Raw genomic sequence first — 20,149 nt, 5'->3', positions numbered from 1 at the left:
CCAGAAACGAATGCATTATCAAAGCAACCCAAGTACACCAAGAAATCCAGAATCCACACCGCTAGTCAACACTCCAAAAGCCCACCACAAATCATGGTCGAAGCGTAAGGAGGACTTTACTCGCGGGCCTGCACAGAGCAGGTATAATCGATACCCTCACCCTGTAAAGTGCAAGTGTAGTCGATACCCTCACCCTGGAGGACACAGGTGTAGTCGATGCCCTCGCCTTGGAGGACGCAGGTATAGTCGATACCCTCTCCGCGCAGAACGCAGATGGACTCGATGCCCTGTTGCTGCAGGACGCAGGTGTAGTCGATGCCTTCGCCCATTGTGATTGATTGGTGTGGTTTGGGGGTGGTTTAGCTTGGAGCCTGGGAGGAATGTTAGTAAAGGTGTCTTTTTTGCATTAGGATGGTGGAGGGACGTACTGAACGAGTGTAGGTAGTTGGTAGAGTGATCTGTTCTGTTTCTTCGGTGAGGAAGAAGAAGAGTCGTGGTTTGCGGTGAGTTGGAAGGCTTATATGTTCAAGTTTTGCGGTGCAAGAGAAAGAGATGATGGAAATTGTGATGAAGACGGTCCATATAGGTCTGGAAGCAAAATCATTCGGGCTTAGTATTGTACTTGGCCTGTCGCGTGCGACGTCGCTGTGAAGTAAGGCTTTGTGGTATAGGCTTAGTATTGTTGTGGCTAGACAAAGGCAGCGGTGAAGTTGAGAAAGTGTAGACCGAGGTAAGAACCCATCCGCATGCATCGCTTGTAGTCGAAGAGTCCGCCATTGGTATCTTGAGCTAATTGAGATGGTCGTGGGATTGGAGCATTGTCCTGGAGGCTGTTTTCAGAGGTGTCGAGATCGTGCCGCTTTGACCATGTTCTCCACAACGACATTACCTTGAGTGTAAGTGACGAGTCTGTGACCGAGTCCCCTCGGCGTCCGTTCGTCTACTCACATGTCTCAAGGAGAGACAACTGGAGATCCTGGCTATCGCATATGTTGAAACTGGAGTACAGGCACAAGCTCTGTACACCGGCGAGCTGCTTGTTTCCCAGGCCGAGAACAATTCCGGGATTACTTTCACGATCCACGACTCGGCCGTTCGTGGTGAAGCTGCACTGACTGAGCTCGAGTTCATGCTTCGTGTGCAAGAGTGTCTTAGTATTGTTGTCGCTGGCGTGAAGTGATATCCTTGGCACTTCCACGGGAGCGGCCCAGCCCTTCCGAAGCGCTCGGCAGACCTGCCCCAGGCCCAAAGTGACGTTTCGCATGTCAATTTCTCGACTTATTCAAACACTGCTTGGACCTTATGATATTGTGCCTGTACGCTCCCAGTCAAGATGGGCAAAGGTACAGATAAGCTGTACGTATGTTTCAAAGGCCTCTCTACATGTCCCTCACAAAGTGCTGATGAACCTTAGATCACTCATAGCGAGTGGAGCAGCGACAATGCATTCGGCCCATCAGCAGGCGCAAATGCCCGCAGATCTACCAACACCGGTGCGAGCTTCAAGCGATTACCCTTCAACTTCTGTGCCGTGTCTCTTCAGCCATTCGAGCATCCAGTATGCACCTTAGACGGCACTAACTTTGACTTGACGAACATCCTACCCTGGATCAAGAAGCATGGGACGAATCCAGTCGATGGCAGTCCTTTGAAGAGCAGCGAGCTGATTAAGCTTAACTTCGCCAAGAACGACGACGGCGACTATGTTGACCCCGTCACATTCAAGGTCTTCACGGATAATACGCACATCATCGCATTACGGAATACTGGCAATGTCTTCAGCTATGACACGATCGAAAGATTGAACATCAAAGCGAAGAACTGGCGTGATCTGGTCAGCGATACTGAGTTCAACCGGGCCGATATGATCACCCTTCAAGACCCGCAGAATGTCGAAAGTCGAGATTTGAGCAAATTCAAGTATCTGCAGGATCGCGAGAGTGTGCTCACTCCCGCGCAAGAGGCAGAGCGCGCGGCGGGTATCAAGTCTGAGAATCTGGGCAGTGCGGCGAAGATCTTGAAAGCTAAGGAAGCGGTCGCGAGGCGGAGGGAAGAGCGCGAACAGGCAGCAAATGGCGGAGCCAAAGATGCAGAACAACAGGCTCTTGTCAATGCTCGGAAGGCCCAGGTAGAAGTAGCAAAGTCTGCTCGATCCGCGAGACCTACACCATACAACGCGGCCCAGTATACGACGGGAGCGGCCGCAGCTTCTCTCACTTCTACCGGGCTAACTCCATCCACGACTGGCGAGCGCGCGATCTTGAGTGACGAGGAGTACATGCTCAAACCGAAGCGTGTCAAGACGAAAGGCTATGCTCGGGTAGCGACTTCACATGGAGACCTCACCATAGAATTGTATCCCGAGTTTGCGCCGAAAGCTGTCTGGAACTTCATACAGCTTGCGAAGCGTGGTTACTACAAAGGTGTGAACTTTCACAGGAACATCCGCAGCTTCATGATCCAAGGTGGTGATCCGACTGGAACTGGTCGTGGGGGCCAGAGCTGCTGGGGAAAGTCCTTTGCGGATGAATTTGAGGGACCATTGACACACGATGGTCGCGGAGTCATGAGTATGGCGAACAAGGGGAAAGACACAAACACTAGTCAGTTCTTTGTCCTCTACCGAGCTGCCGCGCATCTCAATCGCAAGCACACCATCTTCGGTCGTGTGATCGAAGGGCTGGATAGCACTCTGAACAGGCTGGAAGCCGTGGAAGTGGATGATGGCAAGCGACCTACCGAGACCTGCAAGATCGAAGACGTGGTCGTGTACGTTGACCCCTTTGAAGAGTTTCTCAAGCAACGCACCGAGCGCGAAGCAGACGAAGCACGTCAAGAGCAGTTGCGACTCGAAGGCGGCGCCGAGGATGACCGGACAACCTGGACTGGGAAGCGGATACGTGCGGACGGGAAGCGCGAAGAAGGCAATGGCGAGAGTGCCGGTGTTGGCAGGTACATGAGTAAGCAGACACCCGCAGTAGCCTTAACAGCTGAGGAGGATGAGATTGTTGGTGGATGGGAGGAGCCTGAGCCACCGACCAAGAAGGCGAAAATTGGTGGAGGTGGCTTTGGCAACTTTGATAATTGGTGATGTAACTTCCACCACTGGTTGCATCGCACAAGGTCGGTGGTCATTCACACACGGCTAAGCTCGGCAAGCACGTTTACTGAGCACGAGGGCCCAAGTGATGAGGGGCGATGCGCTGATTGTGGTGAATGCTCGGAACACGACCTTGGTCACTTGCACGATATTGCAGATACAGAACGTCCTGGCCGGACATAAGAACCAGCAGCTTCGGTCTGTGTACGATTTCGACTCTAATCTACACTGAAGATATCTCATCTTTACAACCCGTCATCCCAGGGCGCATAGAGCGCACCAGAAAAGAACACCAGCACGACGTGCCGAAGATCGAAAAACACTCAAAGACACTCCGAGGAGGCGATATCGTTACACGATGGTCAGTGACTTATATCAGATCTCTATTTCTTGAACATTGGCTGACAATAGGACTAGCCATCCGAATCTACGCCCACACTGGATGTCCTCCGTGCCAATGCCGAGCGTAACCATCAGACATTTCTCAAGGATATGCGCGACAAGACCACCAAGACTGAGGAGGGTGAGAGTACCCACAGCGACGACAAGCAGCAGCAGCAAACCGAGTCCACGGGCACGGTTCAGCAGGGCAAGGATGCGAAGAAGGACAAGGCTGCTTCGGACTATGCTGATGGGTGGCTCAGGCTGAAGTGATTGCATTGCAAAGTCATGGATGAGACAATGAGATCGGTGGACTCGTTGAACGCGAAGGCTATTCCAGCTGCGCGTGCTTGCGGCGAGACCAAAGAGTGAGTCACATGCTGAAAAGCCGTAGATAGCTGACTCGTGCCATGCCCACTTCATCACAAGTTTCCGTCCCGCATTCAATTTCAGCAGTCCACTACGACCCAGCACTCCTAAGGCCGCATGCTTCGACCGACTTCGAGATCGTCGTGCTAGTATTTCGTCGGGAAGACGCCAACATTCGGGCTGGTATCACGTGTGCCGACTTTGATGCAGCAGCGGACATATGCACCTGTACGAATATCAGCAAGAATCCTTTCTCGTCTGGGAAGGGACGGCGGGACTGACCATTCTCACACTCCTCATTCGACTGCACGCCGTAACCGTTAGCGGAGACCTTCAATACAGCTCGGAGCCAGGTGGAAAGACAACGTGCGCTGATAAGGACTCACATCACATCTCACATTCTCGCATACGCCGCAGCTGGCCGTGCAGCAGGCACTGTACGTCACGGGCGGAGTGCCAATGCCACAGCAGATGTCTGAGTCCGGGCCTGCGTCTTCGGAGCGGGTATGGGCTATGCCGTCGTCGATGGGGTTGGCGAGGGGGAGGGGGAGGAGGAGGGTTGTGGCGAAGGTGAGGAGGAGGGGTTGGAAGTGCATGGTCAGCAAATTAAGTGGTAGTTATGGTGGGAGAAGAAGATTGAGATTTCGAACAGGAGAAAGCTGGGTTGAGCGGCCTTGCGGAAGGAGTGGTCTGTTCTTATAATCTGTGGAGCTGCGACTTCGTACGATGCACTACAAGCTACCTCGCTTCCGCTTGTTGCGGCTGTCGTAGGATTCTGTCCCATGCTGGTACTCGTGAAGTTGCTGACTTCAGGCCTGCCAGAACAGGACTCATCCGAGTTGATCAATGGGAATTGAAGGAGACTACTGGCTAGGTCATCGTAGAGCTTTACCAAATTCTTGCCGACCACCTCTATATTCAGGGACCTCGGATGGGAATCTATGTATACAGAGTATGAATCAAACACTAACACCTTGACCTCTGTGGGCTGGCGAGTATGAGACTGTACAGTGCGACAGTCGAGCACAGCATGAAGCCTCATTGAGGCAGCTAGACTCGGAAGAGGTTAGGGCTGCCAACGAGTTCATGATCTGCCGAATACTGCAAATGCTTGGTGCCAATCGACGACAGGAGGTCAAAAGCATTGCTACACTGAGTAGGCTAAGCGGTTTATCATTCCTGCCATGATATCACTTCGAAGTACAAGCCGTCAAGACCATATGGCTCAGGCGGGCCACTTGGTATTGGCATATGCTTATCACTCCTTACTCGCCCGCCACCGAATCCTTCTGGATGCGCCTCGGATCCTTCAGGCCAATTCTTCCTTGTGTGATAGCTTCCCCTCTTTGCTAACACGCGAGACACCAGTATGGGCCGCGAGACCAGAGAGGACGATGTATAGCAAAGATTCCGTCGACACAATTGCCATGCCAGACGAGAGGTCGATGCAGTGACGTACATGCTCTCTGGTGTAGCGCAAGAGAAGTAACAAGCTCGATCTTCTGCTACAATCAAGCTCCATAGGAGTAGCCGGCGGCCTTGCATCTATCAAACCACAGGCTTGCACCGTAAATATGGCACAATGAGGGCAGTGAAGGCATGCGGAACTCGTAACAACAGACACTCGCACACTACAGGGCACGAAACCCATCTCGACGGCCATGGATATCATTGCTGGAAGAAGCCCTGCACCATCAATCAAGTGAAGTCTCGTAGACGGTCTAGAGTGCCAACTGCGTTGGAACAAGGAGGGTCACCGAAAAGAGCTCGTCCGTGGTACTGCACAAACAGAGGGGTCTAAGATCCACGATTGTTAGCGCTCGACATGATGTGCCTGACTTACCTACTGTGCATGAAGTCAAACGCGAACACGCGCCTACCCATGACTCAGCAAAAGCTTCGCCAGAGCTTGCCTCGCTTACGACACAACCTTGCAGTAGTGTATATACCTGTACAGGGGACATGTGCAAGCCCACTGTACTGTACCACGGAATGATTTCCCCCACCTCGCCAAATCCCTCCGCCGAAAATCCTTCAAGCAGCCAGGAATCACAGCGTTCGCTCTGATCATCATACCGCCCCGTGAAATCCCTCGCCACGAGTCCAGGGATCGTCCACGCCCAAATCGCCTCGCATTGTAGTCTCGTGTAAACGAGCAGACTGGGACATGGAAAATCTGGATATCAGAGTAGCTTGACCTCGAGAAGACAGCAAAAGTCTCGCCGACCATGCCCCTCCGCAGCTGGATAACATTATTCCGCCACCGATAGCAACCAGTACACGCATAAAACTACCCAACCCCCATCCGCAGAGTCGCATCGCGAACAAAATGCCCTTCCTCCCCAACCTCCTCCTCCTCCACTGGCTCCGAACAAGAGTAGAAGACCTCCTCTTTCCCCTCCGCATGCACTTCGGCCACAAGATCATCTCCTCTCCCCAGCGCCAAATCGTGCAGATCTCCCCACAAACCCTAATCAAAGGCCCCTGCAGCGAGCAGGAACTCGAAGCCATGGTGTACGTCGCCGGCCATACAGCCGTTCCGCTTCCACGGGTCCAGCGAGTTTATCGGAGACGCGGAGAGGGGATGTATATCGCCATGGACTTCATCCGCGGTAAGAGGTTAGATGAGCTGTGGCCGGACTTGGACGGGGGGGAGAGGAAAGGAGTGGAGAAGGGGGTTTGTGAGATGGTGAAGCTCCTACACGCCATTCCCGTCCCACGCGAGCTCGGCCTAGCCATCTCATCGATCGAAGGCGGTGCCCTACACGACGGGATCTTCGGCCCCTCCCCCTTCGGCCCCTTCCCCACTCTCGACTCCTTCCACAACCGACTGGAGAGAAACCCGAATCTCGCCGTGCCCGAGTACCGCCAGATCTGGGATTCTCCTGAAGCTCGAAATGCTCGCTGTGTCCTCACACACGCGGACATCGCGCCCCGGAATCTTATCCGAAGGGATGAGGATGGGGATTTAGTACTCATCGATTGGGAGTTCGGGGGTTGGTGGCCGGAGTACTGGGAGCGGGTGAAATGGCACTTTGCTGATTTTCCGGAGACGGAGGGGTGGGTGGGGATGATGGATGAGGGGATGGATACGTAGACATCACTTGCGTTATCACATTCATCCGTCATTCGTTCGTTCGTTCGTCCATTCGTAGTGGGCGAGACATCATCTCCCACTCCTCCCCTCCTTCATCATAGCCCGATACCGCTCAATAACATCCCGTCGCGCCCCGCTCAACTCCTCGCGCCGCTTCAGACTCCCTGCTTTAGCAGGCACGTTTGCAATATCCACCGCCGCACCATCGCGGACCTTGAATTTCTCCTTCGGGACAACTTTGAGCGTCGGCGGGGCGAGGACGACATCATGAACGCCTTTGAGTCCCTTTTTCTTTCTCACATGCTGCTGTGCCTCCACCTGCTCCTTCTCCTTCGCCTCAGCCTCCGCCGCAGCTTCGGCAACTTTCCGCTTCTTCTTCAGCACAGCCCATGGATCATCCTCGTTCCCACCAGCCGCACCACCACCACCACCACCACCACCAGTAGCTCCTGGCACCTCCCCAACCACCTTCCTCTTCCTCCCATTCCCACCCCCATCATAATCCTCCCCAAACACCGCCCGCCTCTCCTCCTCCTTATCCTCCTCCTCCTCCTGCCTCTCCTCCTCCTTCTCCTTCAGCCTCGCCTCATCCTTCCGCCACTCGGCATACATTTTCTGCAGCCGCTTCTCCGTCTTCGTCTGCCGGTCTTTCATCCCTTCGATTTGGACACCTTTGCCTTTCCTTTCTAGACCTGAGACGGGTAAGGCTTGGTCGACTCGGGCTGCGTAGTCTGATAGTTTCTCTCCTGGTTGGATGGTTGGGATGGAGGGTGTGGGCTGTGTCTCTTTGGCTAGAGCTGGTTCGACAGCTGCTTCAGTATCCCGTTGTTGTATCTTCCGCTTCTTATTGGCAGCTTTGCGATCAGCTTCTCTATTATCGTCGAGACCCGAGGGTCGTTTGCCGGTGGTATGGAATTGCATTAGTCTTGCAAAGGCTCGGGGGGTGTCGTCTTCTTTGTAAGTTGATGTCGCCGTCGACTTTCGCTTCGCCTTCTTCTCCGGCACTTTCTTGCCATTCTGTCCCTTGCCCTTTACACCCTTCACACCCTTCTTCTCCCATTTCGTGACGCCGGCGAATGCTGGGAGGGGTTTGGCTTGCGATGTTGGGGCGAGGTTGAAATCGGAGTCGTTGCGAGTGCCCGTTTTGCGGGTGTGTTTGTGAGGCATTGCTGTGTATTATTCGCCCAGATATGGTATGAGAGCAGACAATATATTTTTATGGAAAAGTCGCAAAGTGCTCGTCTTGCTCTAGCCCGACCGAAGAGGTGCCGGTTTGCATGTGAATCTCATGACTCGTTACGATATATATCCACAACATTGACATATGCCACAATATCCACTTGGACCAGCTCGCCCGCCATGCCTCCACCGTCGTCGCGTATGACAAAGAATACACTCCAACCGACTCGATACCGACCAGGCAAAGCAGAAGTCGAGCCAGATGTTTCCGAAGATGAATCAGAAGAAGACGACGAGGCGGAAGAAGTCACAGCCAAAGCACCAGCACCCAAAGCATCTTCCTTCCCGTCAAGAAAACTCGCAGTCAACGTCACCCAAGCCGGACAACGAATACCCTCCGGACCCGCCAAGCCCAAACCACCAGAGGAAGATCTCGAAGGCTTCGTCACCGCCTCCGAATCGAGCGAGGATGAAGGAGGGGCATTGAAAGACAGCAGTGATCCCTCGAATGAAGATGACGAGGACGAGAGTTCAGAAGAAGAAGACTCTTCATCCGACGACGAACCGGCGAAACCCATGCTAAGACCAACCTTCATCTCCAAAGCCCAACGAGCCCAACAAGGCACTTCTTCCACCACCACCACCACCAAAACAGCAGAAGAACAATCCGCAGAAACCGAACGGATACGAAAGGAGAAAGCAGACGAACTGCTCCAAGCCCAACTAGAAAAGGACGCGGCAGCCAAAGCAGCCGGCCGCAAAGCCTGGGACGACGACGCCGAGATCGACCCCGAAGACGCGGTGGACGATACGGACGCCCTTGACCCGGAAGCCGAGCTAGCGGCGTGGAAACTACGGGAGCTGAAACGGGTGAGAAGGGATCGAGCGGCGATAGAGGGGAGGGAGAAAGAAAAGGAGGAGATTGAGCGGAGGCGGAATTTAAGTGTCGAGGAGCGGGAGCAGGAGGATAAGGACTTCCTTTCCCTGCAACAAGGGGAGAGGGAAGGAAGGGGCAAAATGGCTTTTATGCAGAAGTATTTCCACAAGGGTGCTTTCTTCTCCACGGGCGAGAACGAAGAAGATGAGGAGGTCAAAGCGGTGCTGAATCGTGATCTGGCGGGCGCGAGGTTCGAGGACGAAACGGGGGACAAGAGTGTGTTGCCGGAGTATATGCGGATCCGGGATATGACGAAGTTGGGCAAGAAGGGGCGGACGCGGTATAAGGATTTGAGGGGGGAGGATACAGGACGCTGGGGGATGGAGGCTGGGAAGGGGAGGGAGATGGGGAGGGGGTTTGAGGGGGTGGATGAGAGGTTTAGACCTGATGATGGGTTTGGGTTCGGGTTTGGGGGTGGGAGGGATGGTGGTAATGGTGGCGGTGGGAGGGAGCAGACGGGGGCGAATAGTGCGCCTTTGGGGGAGAGACGGAGACGGGAGGGCGAGAGTGGGGAGGGGAGGGAGGGGAAGAGGGCGAGGTTTGATTGAGCGTAGAGGTTTCTGATATTACTTCCAGCGAGACGTTCCGGCGGGCGGGGACCTCATAGCCCTTGAATTCGAGCAATTGCTTCTACTCTTACGCACGATCCTCCTTTCATTACACCAAGGCTCTGAGGCACACCTCGTTGGTAATCGTCCCATGCACGCCCCAGGCCGGGAATCACAATCGCCTACGTACGTCGGGATATCGACATCCGCGTTCTTAACGGCACGTGACCACACGCCCTGTTTCACTTCCGTCGCTCGACGTCACTGTCACCTTGATCTTTAGGCTTTGTCGCCCAGTCTATTGTAAGGTACAAGATATAGTTGTGAACAAAGCGGGCGGAACAAGAAGTCCATAGATGGCAGCCTATCGAAGACTTGTTGTCATTGAAGTGAAAACAAAGGCTTCACAGAATTGACAGAGCTGCAGAAACAATGGGCCAAGGCGGAGACACATTGGACTTGTCGTCACTCTTTCTGCGTAAGATGAGATTTGATACAATCCCTCCTACCACCGTATCCCCATACTCTCTTCTCTCAAAGCAAGCATCAGATCTCGCAGGACCATCTCAAAGTCAAGTCAACACCAACCAACGAAACCGCAGATCATACGACCACAACCCCACCCACAACACTAGAGCGCCACCAACAATGTCCTACTCAACCCGCGACATCACCCCGGGCGGCTACGGCGGGGGCAGCAGCAGCAGTTCCATGTTCCCCGGCCGCCACGACTTCGACTTCCACCCCCGCCGCAGCTCCAGCACCCGTCGTCCCTCCACCACCCTCGATCCCTTCGAGCGCTCAACCAGCACCTCCCGCCGCCCTTCCTACGCTCCGGAACCCCGACGCAGCAGCAGCAGCCGCGGCGGCTTCTCAGACCTCCCCGACTCAGACTTCTTCTCCTCCGGAGGCGCGAGCGGAAGACGCGGAGCCGTAGTCGATGATACCTTCGACCGTCGTCCGAGCAGGAGTATGTTCTCCGACCTCTACGCCTCCATGCCTTCCCGCGACATCGGTGCCGGAACGACGGGGTACTCACGTTACCGTAACGATGCGCCACCGAGCAGCTACGCCCGGTACGAGAGTCGTCCAACGATGAGTTCCTCTCGATCTCGGTACTCCGAGCGCAGCGGCTCGATCCTCGACGACCCCTTCGCTCGTCAGGCAGCTGCGTCACACTCTTCTTCTTCTTCGCGCTACGGTAGTTCGCGTGAGGGGAGCAGGTACCCGCCTTCGAGCTATGATCGATATGCTGCGCCCTCGTCGTCGAGCACGCGCCGGCCTTTGACGTCGAGGTTTGTGGATCAGTATTATTCTGGCTCGGACTATGAGATGCGGGGGCATCGGGATGATCCTTTTGGTAGGCGGGAGAGGTCGAGTTCGAGTTCTAGTAGTGGCCACTTTCGGTTCTTCTAGAGGGTGAGGAGACTCAAGTGGAAGAGAAGGGAGAAGGGTGGGTGAGTATGGTGCGGTCTCTGAAGCTGGTAAGTATACGATTGTCTTTCTTTCTTTTTCTTCCTGCCATGTATTACTATCGCGTCGGCCTTCCTTGCTGTTGTCCTGCTTGCTGCTCCACTTGCGTGAAAGAGTTCTGGGGATGAGGATGCCATATCGAGGCTTCAGTGCTCTCAGCGGCCAGAAAACACGGTTCGCAGAATTCGAAATCGAAGCACTCGCCGCAGCGATAGCGGTGCATTTCCGACGGTATCTATTTCATGCATCAGTAAGTCAGATCTTGTAATCTAGTACTCAGTACAGTATTTTTGAACGTACCTTGCAATCACATCCATCACAAGTCCTCCGCCTCGATGTCACATTCGAATACACAGACGTCCTCGATCCATTCGTGCGATTCGATGAGCGAGATGGTGTTGTCTTGACGAGTTGCTGAGCGTCTTGCATACGTTGTACTGACGGATGCTGAGGCATATTGCGGTTCGCTATCGGGCGGCTGAAGCTAACGGGTGGCGTTGAAGGATCAGGAGAGTTGCTCTGCTGGAGTCGTAGTCGCATCGCATCCTGCATTGGATCTTCGAACTCCTCCGCTGCTGATGGGCGCGGGAGTGCTTCGTCTGGTGTTTCGTCTGTTGTGCTAGGAGGGCTGACGTCTGGTATAATGGGTACCACTCCCGCATGATCTCTGACTGAAGTGGTCTGCATTTCCTGGCCACTGTCGGTAGCTTTCGTGTCGTCGGTATCGTCATATAACTAGATTTCGTAATCAGCATCGATTGCAAATCCCGCCACTCAGGTGTAGCAGCTTACATAGTCCAATATATCCTCAGCATCTCGACTCGATTCCTCAGCAAGGCGGTCAGCAAACTCCCTTTCCTGTTCTGGTTCCGCATCGACTGCATCCTCGTATGTCGAGAAAGGCACAGAAGCATACGTGGTCGCCTCGCCGTTGGCTGCTTCGTCCGGTAAACCTGTCTTCTCATCGATCATAGGTTCGACATACGAGTATTCGACCACCTCGGTCTTCCTTGGACTTGATGTTCTGGATTTATGAGTGCCGAATAAGCCGCCGAAAGAGTCCTTTGCGAAGAATGGATTGCTGGCGAGGTTGGCCAGTTTCTTCTTGAGCCGTTGATCTTGTCGTAGGTGACTTAGTTGCTCTGTAAAATCTGGGCTGGAAGACGATGTCTCTTGTGGACGCTTTGCAGGTGATGTAGGCCCTCGTCCAGCGCCAGATGGTTGTAATGTCAATATCGCCGTATAGGTCACGGGCTCGCCACTCGCAGAAGTGCCAGTAATGGGGACTTGAAAGGTACCTTCCAGTCTTCCAGCCTCTGCCGATCCTATCGAAGTCGCAGTATCCAAGGCAGCTGTAGGATGGGTCGGAGGACAGACAGAGAGCATGAAGACAAAGCTCAATTGCAGACCTTTGAGCTTGGAGTGTTGTTCCTTCAGCTCACCGGCATCGATCATGTACTTGGCGTTGGCTCTGGCGGAAGCATCGAAGTTTTGTAGTAGTGCCATGACGCGGTTGAAGATCTCGTTCATCTGACAGTCTGTCAGCAATCGCCTGCCAAGACAAATAACCAAATACACTCACATCTTCAACCAACCTTTTCGTCTGCTTGACAACATTTCTAGGATAAGCGTTCTCTGGACGATCAAAGCTCTGCCCAAGAATATCCAGCAAAGTCGTACACAAATCAATCTCGTGCGCCAGCTCCATAACTTCTTGCTCAGCATGCTGAAAAGCAGCAATCTTGCCTTTCAACTCCCTGGATAAACTCAATCCGCCATCCACCAGCCCGACGATACCGACTGTGATTGAGAACGGATCCATGGCTGCGATCGTTTGTCAGTGTACAGAGCCGGGACGACATCGTCGCGACTGCAAAACAGGCACCGTGCTGGCATATGTATAGTTGCTACTCGCGCTACGGTGAATAGGAGAATTTCCAACGGTGATCGACAAAGGACAAAAGAGGCAATAGCAAAGGCGCTTGCCGCGGGCCAAGCATCCGAACGGCCTGTGGCGGAAGTGTTTCAATCGGTGGCGATGGCTAGTTGGCTACAGGACTGACAGTGTGAAATGAAATGTCCAACGGTCGTTGTACCGTATCACGTGTGATTTAGTGAGGCGAGACAACAAAGTCGCCACGATTGGTTCAGAGTGGATGAAACCTTGGCGCTCGAGTTGCGGGTAACGGCCGCTTGTATGCGAACGGAGATTTCGGGACTTTCTATGTACAACGACGACACCAACACCATACAATGCTCATGAACACGAAATCCAAGAACTCCCAACATGTATTTCATCCCATCTCGCCGTCATAACGGTGTGAATCACGTGTCAGCGCCTTCAATGCCTTTCAAAGAGATCCCAGATATTGTCGACCAAGCAATCCCACGCCAGCCGATCAGCGCCCACCAACCGGCACCCAGTCCCGTCGAATATCCATACTCCTGTTGATGCGTCCGCCAGGCGTAAGTGGGACATTTACACGTCCCGATCGTGGATTGTCCTCGCCTTCATCAGAATCATAAGCGTCAGCCAGACGCGAAAAGTAATCTGCCAGTCCATGAGTCGGACTGGCTATATCGTCATATTGTGGTGGTGGTGTGATCAGAGGAGGCGGCGGTGCTTCGTCCTCGAAAGCCGGAGGGTTGAAGGATGGAGCGCGGAGGAGATGTATTGGTCGTTCGTGGTTAGTTGCTTGGCCGTGGACGTGTGCTTGTTGTGGTCTTGCCAGGCCGGGCGTTTGAGATGTGGGAGTTGCTGGTCGCTGGTCATGCTCGCCCTGCCCTGTTCGCGCGAAGTTGAGAGCGTTGAGAGTGGGTACGAATGATGTATGGGAGTTTCGCCTTCGTGCTGCGCCTGGACATCCACAGTCGAATAGTGATGCGTTTCCACTGCCTTGCTGTGGCGAGCTGTATGCTGGAAGTGAAATGTTCGCTTGCGTTGCCCGGCATGAAAGTATATGGAAGGGCGAGTCGATCGAGATCTCGAAGTGTCGTCGTTTGGTAGGATCGTTGGCATCAGGCTTCGATAATCGCATGACAATCTTGATCCAGTGATGTACTTGGATATTCTGATACGTCGTGTCGAAATGCAGTCGCTGGCTCCGTTCTCGTTCCTTCATGTTGTGACAGCTGGGTAATTGCACGTTGAATTCCATCTCGGTAGGTCCGATATTCGTGTCGCCTTCGAGATTGCCAAGCAGATTTGTGGTATCTGACGGCGTGACATCTTCACCTCGTGCAGCTCGTGCTCGCGCATCGTAAGGAATGCCACCGCCCGCTGTCACGCGCATCGTACTGCCAGGGAACGTGCTAACAGGTGGACCATCCGCTCGCTTCTCAAACAACTGCACTTTCCTCGTCGGCTCCATACGGTGGACCCGCTTGTTACTGCAAAAGTACTCGATATTCTCCGTCACCAACACCTTAATCCTATGACACTGCACTTTCGCAAGAGGCGTAAGCTTGAACGCAATCGGGACCTGCGAGCCGAGTGGGAAACTCTTCCCCGAAATCACAATGTCATAGTGCAGCTGGTCTTCCCAATTCCTGCTGATAGCAATGGGCTCCACTTGCTCTAGCGATCCTTCCGCTGGTGCTCGGATGAGTGTCACCTCTTTAGTGCCAACTAAGTTTGCGCGGAAAGCACCGGATCGCGTGACCTCAGCTTCCAGCTCATACTTCACAGATCCCAGCTCCACGTCTATTGTCTCGGGCAGCCGGCTGTCCAGCGGAAGCTCGAAATTATAGATGTAGTCGCCAGGTAAGAAGGTCCGATAACCCTTTGCAGCCACAGATGGCGCACCTGGCATTGCATCTCCCTTACCAAAACTTCGAGATTGGTTGACTTGTAAGGCGAGCTTCTTGGCCTCTTTCGAAGATAGATTCACTTGCGAGCTATGAGGCGTTGAGCGTCCAAGAGGGTCGGTCCGACTAGCACCAGCAGAAGCATCACCTCCTTGGAATAGTTGCACGTGGTCGGCGTTCGTACCCTTTTCGGCACTCTCGAACTGTGCATTGAAGAATGGCCATGTGTGGCTCATAATCGTATCTTGCTCATCGAACTCGACCTTTCGGGGTGGGATGCCCTCAGGCCATTTCGTAATAGCTTTGCCTTTGAATTTCAAGGTCACCGCCTTAACCTTCGCAGCTTTCTGTACCCGCAGATGTAGGCTACCTCGAAGCATAGCAGTATTACCTGGCGAGCTCTCGGTGTTCTCAAATCCTTGCAAGAACAGCACTGGTTCGGCAAGATGTATGGCCATACTCACACCGTTCCCGGATGCGATCGGCTTGTCATCTGACATGTCCATGTTTGGGATGACGTTGGTGTCGATGCTGCTCGTGGTCTCTAGACGTGAAGGAGGATTACCATTGCTTGCATTGTTGCCGGAAGTGCCAGAATCATTTCGTGCATCGCTATGTAATCGTGGCCGTTGCAAATGCTGGTTCATCGGCGAGCTGATTGAGTTTCTTATACCACTCCTCATCGTTGCTGTTTCGCCCGCCGCCGAGTTGCTGTCGTCCGTCGAGTTATTCCGCTTTGTCGGCGACCAAGACCTTCTCTTCTTCTGATTGTTTGCTGGTGTGTTGTCAGGTGTGCTGGCCAAAGGCGCAGCTATCACTGACTTGAGGAACCGCCGAGCGTTCTCGCGTGTGGCAGCCAGCTTGAACGACTTGAGCCTACTCGGCTTGTCCGGAGCTGTGTATGATACCTTCGTCTGTTCTCCCTCGCTCCCCGAGAGTGGCTTTACGACGATACGGCCAGGAGAGCGTCGTCGAGGCCGGAAAAGCTGTGCGGGTTTACCGGGATCTTCGATGAGCGGATGAGGCGGATGGTAGTGGAGTACGCCGTAAGTTGAAGATCGATATGATACTGCCATTGCAAGCTACGTCAGCATATGCTTCTCAGTCGCAACACTAGTCTCATGGTGCATCTGAAGCAGAACTGGACGAGATCTGTCCGCTATATGTACTCGGGAAGGCAAGTTGCGATGGCTCACACTGCGTGCGCCTGCATCCATGCGGCTTCCCATGTCTGTATCCAAGGCAAGCGCTATGGTCACGCACATCGTCATTACCGCCAGCGCAGAGTGCACAAAGCCCTTGTGATTCAAGGTAGACCTGGGCTGCGAGTCGGTGTAACTTACCTGGTCGAACACGTACCCGGCTAGGATTCGAGAGATGTGACCGAGATTACCGGTTTCAAGCTGTGACCAGCACGGCGAGTTGCAGATGTGAGAAGTTCTCAATGAGTCGGTTTGTGTTCTGAAACGGAAGCGCTTGTGGACGAAGGCTTGACATCCAGGTTGGCAGGTTCCCGGGCAATCGTCGAAGCCAGGTCCCGTACCTGCGTGTGCGGGAAGTAGAGATTCAAGGGTTGGGTATTTACGAATTCCTGCTCTGCCCAGTTTGCAGCACCATACGGTAAGAGGACCAGCCTATACCCTTGTATTTCCTGCTGCCCGAAAGTCAAAGGTTCACGCAATGCCGGACGACAAGCTAGCACAAATAGATCGGCGACATGTATCGGGATGCCAAAGTGTGGGGGGATCTTGTATACTTGGGGCGACGATGATATGATCAGATCAAGGCGAGGCAGAGGATGAATGGTCTGGATGTGATGTATATTACAGACGAGAGGTAGGCGGAGCAATCTCTTGCCAATACAATATTGCTCGCCTCGACTCTTGTGCATACGCATGCGTCGTCATATACTGTCAGAGACTGGTGTATCGGGATTCGCGGCAACGCATTTGCTTTAGACTATTCCCATCTGCTGCCGGCTCTCTCGGAAGCAGCGTACGTAGACAGGAAGCATCAGGAGAAGCGTAAGCTACCGACAATACCGGTATGGCCGTGATGCTTCACAGTAGCAATCGTTCCCGTTCCGAACAATGTCGAGGCTGTACACTGTAAACGCTGTCAGCATGTCAAATCACGCATGACATGCCGGAGAGAATGCGCTGTCTCCGAGGCTCGGTCAGGGCTGATTGGCAGCAAGGATATGAAATGATCTCGACTCGCGTTGCAAATCATTCAACACTAGTAGTCCATCTGCCGACATCGGTAGTCCTTGAAGCTTGTATGGCGGTGTGTCGCGTGAGATCGTCTACTTTTGCCATAATGTTCTGACCGGTTTTCAAATCGTGGTTGATAATTCCATACATGGCCAAGAACAAGCTTTTCTCTACTAGGGCTACCGGATATGACCGGCTATTCACCAGGTACGCGGCGTGGCCTGGCTCTTGTGTTAGCGGCGTAGCACACACCTCTCGTCAAAGAGCATACACGATGCACGATGATCTTGACAGCGCCTACGTCCGAATGCATGATCGATATCGCAGTTGGCATCATCTCGTTTGGTGAAAGGGCGAAAGCTGTTTTTGAACATTAGCCGCTGGGATGATGTCATGTAGGTCGGATGAACGCTGGACCGAGCCGAGGCGCGTGAACAGCACGCGTTCGCGTTGTCGTTTGAGTATCTTTGAGATTGACAGTATCAGCAATGGCAGACGAAGAGGACAGAGGTGTGTAAAATTGATAGTATAGTTCTAAGGGTTCCCTAGCTGATGTATTGCAGCGTTACAGGACTCTCTGTCTCTCCGAGGTGTGGTGCTATGCTGCACATCACTCCCCCAAGATGCTCGAGTACGTTCTAACCAGGGTAGTAATTGACTTCGATGCAGATACTGACATGTACCTAGTCCCGACTCCCTGGGATCGCCGAGCAGATGGGTGCTGTTCATAAGCTGGATCTCACTTCCGACGTAACACATCTGATCGTAGGCAACGTGAATACAGCGAAGTACAAATATGTCGCCAAGGAACGACAGGACATGCGTGTTCTGAAACCCGAATGGATCGAGGCAGTGAGAGACTCATGGACTGAGGGTGGTCAAGTGGATGTGGCGGCGCTGGAAGACGAGTATAGGCTGGGAGCATTCTTCGGTTTGAAGATATGCGTTACTGGATTCGACAACCTGGAGCAGCGCGAACAGATATCAGACAGGATCGTTGAAGAAGGGGCCGAGTACCACGGCGACCTGACCAAGGCCGTCACACACTTGATCGCTGCTGTGCCGCAAGGAGCGAAGTACACTCACGCCAAGAACTGGAAGACGCCCATCGTATCGTTCAAGTGGTTCGAGGATAGTGTGAGACGAGGTATGGCGTTGGACGAGTCTCTCTACGATCCTACGCTGCCCAGTACTGAGCAAGGACGAGGTGCTATGGCTGTGAAAGAGGCTCGTACGAGTCTAGGCAAGCGGTCGCGCGAGGACGAATCTCAGACTACGGACAATGCCAGCAAGCCGAAGTTGCGCAGAACGGCTAGTAGTCGTCTACACAGCCAAAGCCAAGACATGTGGAACGACATATCGAGCCGCGGAGGAACAAACGCTCCTTCGGAATCGGATCAATGGAAGGACAGCGAAGCAAGCATCAATCAGCGTCCAACGGTAGAAAGCGTTCACGTCCGTCGCTCTGATGTCTTCCCTACCGAGAGCGTAAGTGCACCTGATGGGATGTTTGCTGGTCGATATATTCTCATTCGTGGCTTCCCTCGAGATCGATCTCAGCGCTTGCAGGAATTTCTGAAACCGAATGGTGCGTCCATCGTGCATAGCGTGAACGAGCTGGAAAGGGCGTCTCGGCTTCCCTTCTTCAAGTCTCGATTGCTCCTTATGCCACATGCCTCCGAGGGAAGTGCGATGGTAATCCCAGATGTCCCGCCAGGCACTGAGATCGTCAGCGAGTGGTGGCTCGAACGATGCATACAAGGCAAAGTCTTCCATGAACCTTCTGCACACATCTTATTCAGGCCATTGACAGAGGCGAAAGTGGCCGGCTTCGCTGATCTAAGGATCTGCATCACTGGCTTTCCTGTTGTTGACTTCCGCCAGACTGCTTTAGCTATCAAGCTGATGGGAGCAACGTATGAAGAGGACCTATCTCCATCGATATCAGTGCTCGTCTCGGGCGCAGACGTTGTCAAGAAGGAGAAGGCTTGGTACGCTGCCAAGCATAACATCAAGATCGTCACACGCGATTGGCTTTGGGCATGTCTTGCATCAAAACAGATGGCCAAATTCGAGCCTTTCATTGTGGATGCACTCCGTGCCGATGCGAAAGACGATGCCTCCGACGCGGCAAGCAGTTCACGAAGTAATCGAATGCCACGCCAGGAAATGGAGCGCGTGAGAAAGGACGACGCTGGCTCTAAGCGACTATCAGGTACGCGCAGAAAGCACGCGACATCTTCGCTCGCCTTCAAAGCCACCAGTCCTGTCGCTGACCGGTCTGCTACCAAGCAAGGGCCGTTCATCCTTGAGGACGACGAGCAAGATGACGAGCCTGCGGAAGTAATAGCACATAACATGTCACCATCGGCGCTTGAATCTGCCCGTCCCGAGCCTCTACAAGCACTCTCGACGAATGCTTCTCCGCGCAAGGCTGGCAGTCAAAGCAAATTGGTCGAGCCGACAGTGTCTGGGGACGATGAGAATGCACCCGAAGCTTCGATGACCTTGGACGAAATCCAGACCGACGAAAAGATTGATGAGCCTCAGCAGCCGATCCTCAAACCACACGAGGACCTGAGGGCAGACCTAGCCGCATTGATCCATCGACCACCATCAGCTCGGCCAACAAGCGCCGTCTCTGACGTGCCACAAAAGCGCAAGAGCCGCAAGCTCGGCCGCTCGACCAGCAGTATGGCAAACCGCACTTTTTCTGGCTCTGCACAATCCGCTTCTTCTCTTCTGCGCGAGGAGACGAACCCTTCGGGAGAACATCCTCCTACGAGCCTCGCCACGGAGGTTCAGCTACCACCCGGTACGCAGCTTGGGTATGAGACTGCAGATGCTGAGGCGCATCGCGTCATGATGGAGAGGAAGATGAAGGTTAGTTTGCAGGACAGTAGTAGTGGGAAGCGGGTGGCGAGTGTGGGTATGATTAAGGATAGTTTTGCTGGTGGTGAGGCTGCGGTCGGCAGTAGGGTGAGGGTGAGGACTCGGGCGAAGTGATTTTGATCATCATGACTTGCGAAGGTCGTAAGTCTAGCG

At 53.7% G+C, this 20,149-nt stretch overlaps 9 protein-coding genes across 9 annotated transcripts; 5 read left to right on the top strand and 4 right to left on the bottom strand.

The window, feature by feature from the left end:
• Positions 1-116: 116 nt before the first annotated feature.
• On the bottom strand, positions 117-329 carry LTS14_000664 (uncharacterized protein; the record flags this gene model as incomplete). The annotated part of the gene is made up of 1 exon (XM_064833376.1): positions 117-329. The coding sequence occupies one exon, from the start codon at positions 327-329 to the stop codon at positions 117-119; it is 213 nt and encodes a 70-aa protein (XP_064699645.1).
• Positions 330-1,333: 1,004 nt separating this feature from the next.
• Positions 1,334-3,091, top strand: cyp8 (cyclophilin peptidyl-prolyl cis-trans isomerase Cyp8; the record flags this gene model as incomplete). The annotated part of the gene is made up of 2 exons (XM_064833375.1): positions 1,334-1,360; positions 1,415-3,091. The coding sequence occupies 2 exons, from the start codon at positions 1,334-1,336 to the stop codon at positions 3,089-3,091; spliced, it is 1,704 nt and encodes a 567-aa protein (XP_064699644.1).
• A 367-nt stretch (positions 3,092-3,458) lies between these two features.
• LTS14_000662 (uncharacterized protein) lies at positions 3,459-3,754 on the top strand (the record flags this gene model as incomplete). Its single annotated transcript, XM_064833374.1, has 2 exons — positions 3,459-3,461; positions 3,518-3,754. 2 exons carry the CDS (start codon positions 3,459-3,461, stop codon positions 3,752-3,754), a joined length of 240 nt encoding a protein of 79 aa, XP_064699643.1.
• Positions 3,755-7,016: 3,262 nt separating this feature from the next.
• LTS14_000661 (uncharacterized protein) lies at positions 7,017-8,114 on the bottom strand (the record flags this gene model as incomplete). The annotated part of the gene is made up of 1 exon (XM_064833373.1): positions 7,017-8,114. One exon carries the CDS (start codon positions 8,112-8,114, stop codon positions 7,017-7,019), a length of 1,098 nt encoding a protein of 365 aa, XP_064699642.1.
• Positions 8,115-8,306: 192 nt separating this feature from the next.
• Positions 8,307-9,611, top strand: LTS14_000660 (uncharacterized protein; the record flags this gene model as incomplete). The annotated part of the gene is made up of 1 exon (XM_064833372.1): positions 8,307-9,611. The coding sequence occupies one exon, from the start codon at positions 8,307-8,309 to the stop codon at positions 9,609-9,611; it is 1,305 nt and encodes a 434-aa protein (XP_064699641.1).
• Positions 9,612-10,259: 648 nt separating this feature from the next.
• LTS14_000659 (uncharacterized protein) lies at positions 10,260-11,027 on the top strand (the record flags this gene model as incomplete). The annotated part of the gene is made up of 1 exon (XM_064833371.1): positions 10,260-11,027. One exon carries the CDS (start codon positions 10,260-10,262, stop codon positions 11,025-11,027), a length of 768 nt encoding a protein of 255 aa, XP_064699640.1.
• A 115-nt stretch (positions 11,028-11,142) lies between these two features.
• Positions 11,143-12,906, bottom strand: LTS14_000658 (uncharacterized protein; the record flags this gene model as incomplete). The annotated part of the gene is made up of 4 exons (XM_064833370.1): positions 11,143-11,319; positions 11,385-11,819; positions 11,877-12,614; positions 12,667-12,906. 4 exons carry the CDS (start codon positions 12,904-12,906, stop codon positions 11,143-11,145), a joined length of 1,590 nt encoding a protein of 529 aa, XP_064699639.1.
• A 577-nt stretch (positions 12,907-13,483) lies between these two features.
• Positions 13,484-15,967, bottom strand: LTS14_000657 (uncharacterized protein; the record flags this gene model as incomplete). Its single annotated transcript, XM_064833369.1, has 1 exon — positions 13,484-15,967. One exon carries the CDS (start codon positions 15,965-15,967, stop codon positions 13,484-13,486), a length of 2,484 nt encoding a protein of 827 aa, XP_064699638.1.
• A 1,625-nt stretch (positions 15,968-17,592) lies between these two features.
• On the top strand, positions 17,593-20,110 carry DPB11 (protein kinase activating protein dpb11; the record flags this gene model as incomplete). Its single annotated transcript, XM_064833368.1, has 3 exons — positions 17,593-17,614; positions 17,668-17,735; positions 17,792-20,110. 3 exons carry the CDS (start codon positions 17,593-17,595, stop codon positions 20,108-20,110), a joined length of 2,409 nt encoding a protein of 802 aa, XP_064699637.1.
• Between the last annotated feature and the right edge of the window lie 39 nt (positions 20,111-20,149).

The sequence above is a fragment of the Recurvomyces mirabilis genome (genome assembly GCF_035927965.1).
Source record: "Recurvomyces mirabilis strain CCFEE 5264 chromosome Unknown scaffold_1, whole genome shotgun sequence".
Taxonomy (NCBI): Eukaryota; Fungi; Ascomycota; class Dothideomycetes; order Mycosphaerellales; family Teratosphaeriaceae; genus Recurvomyces; species Recurvomyces mirabilis.
The sequence above is the reverse complement of the archived record's forward strand: the minus strand, read 5'-3'. Positions and strand labels throughout refer to the sequence as shown.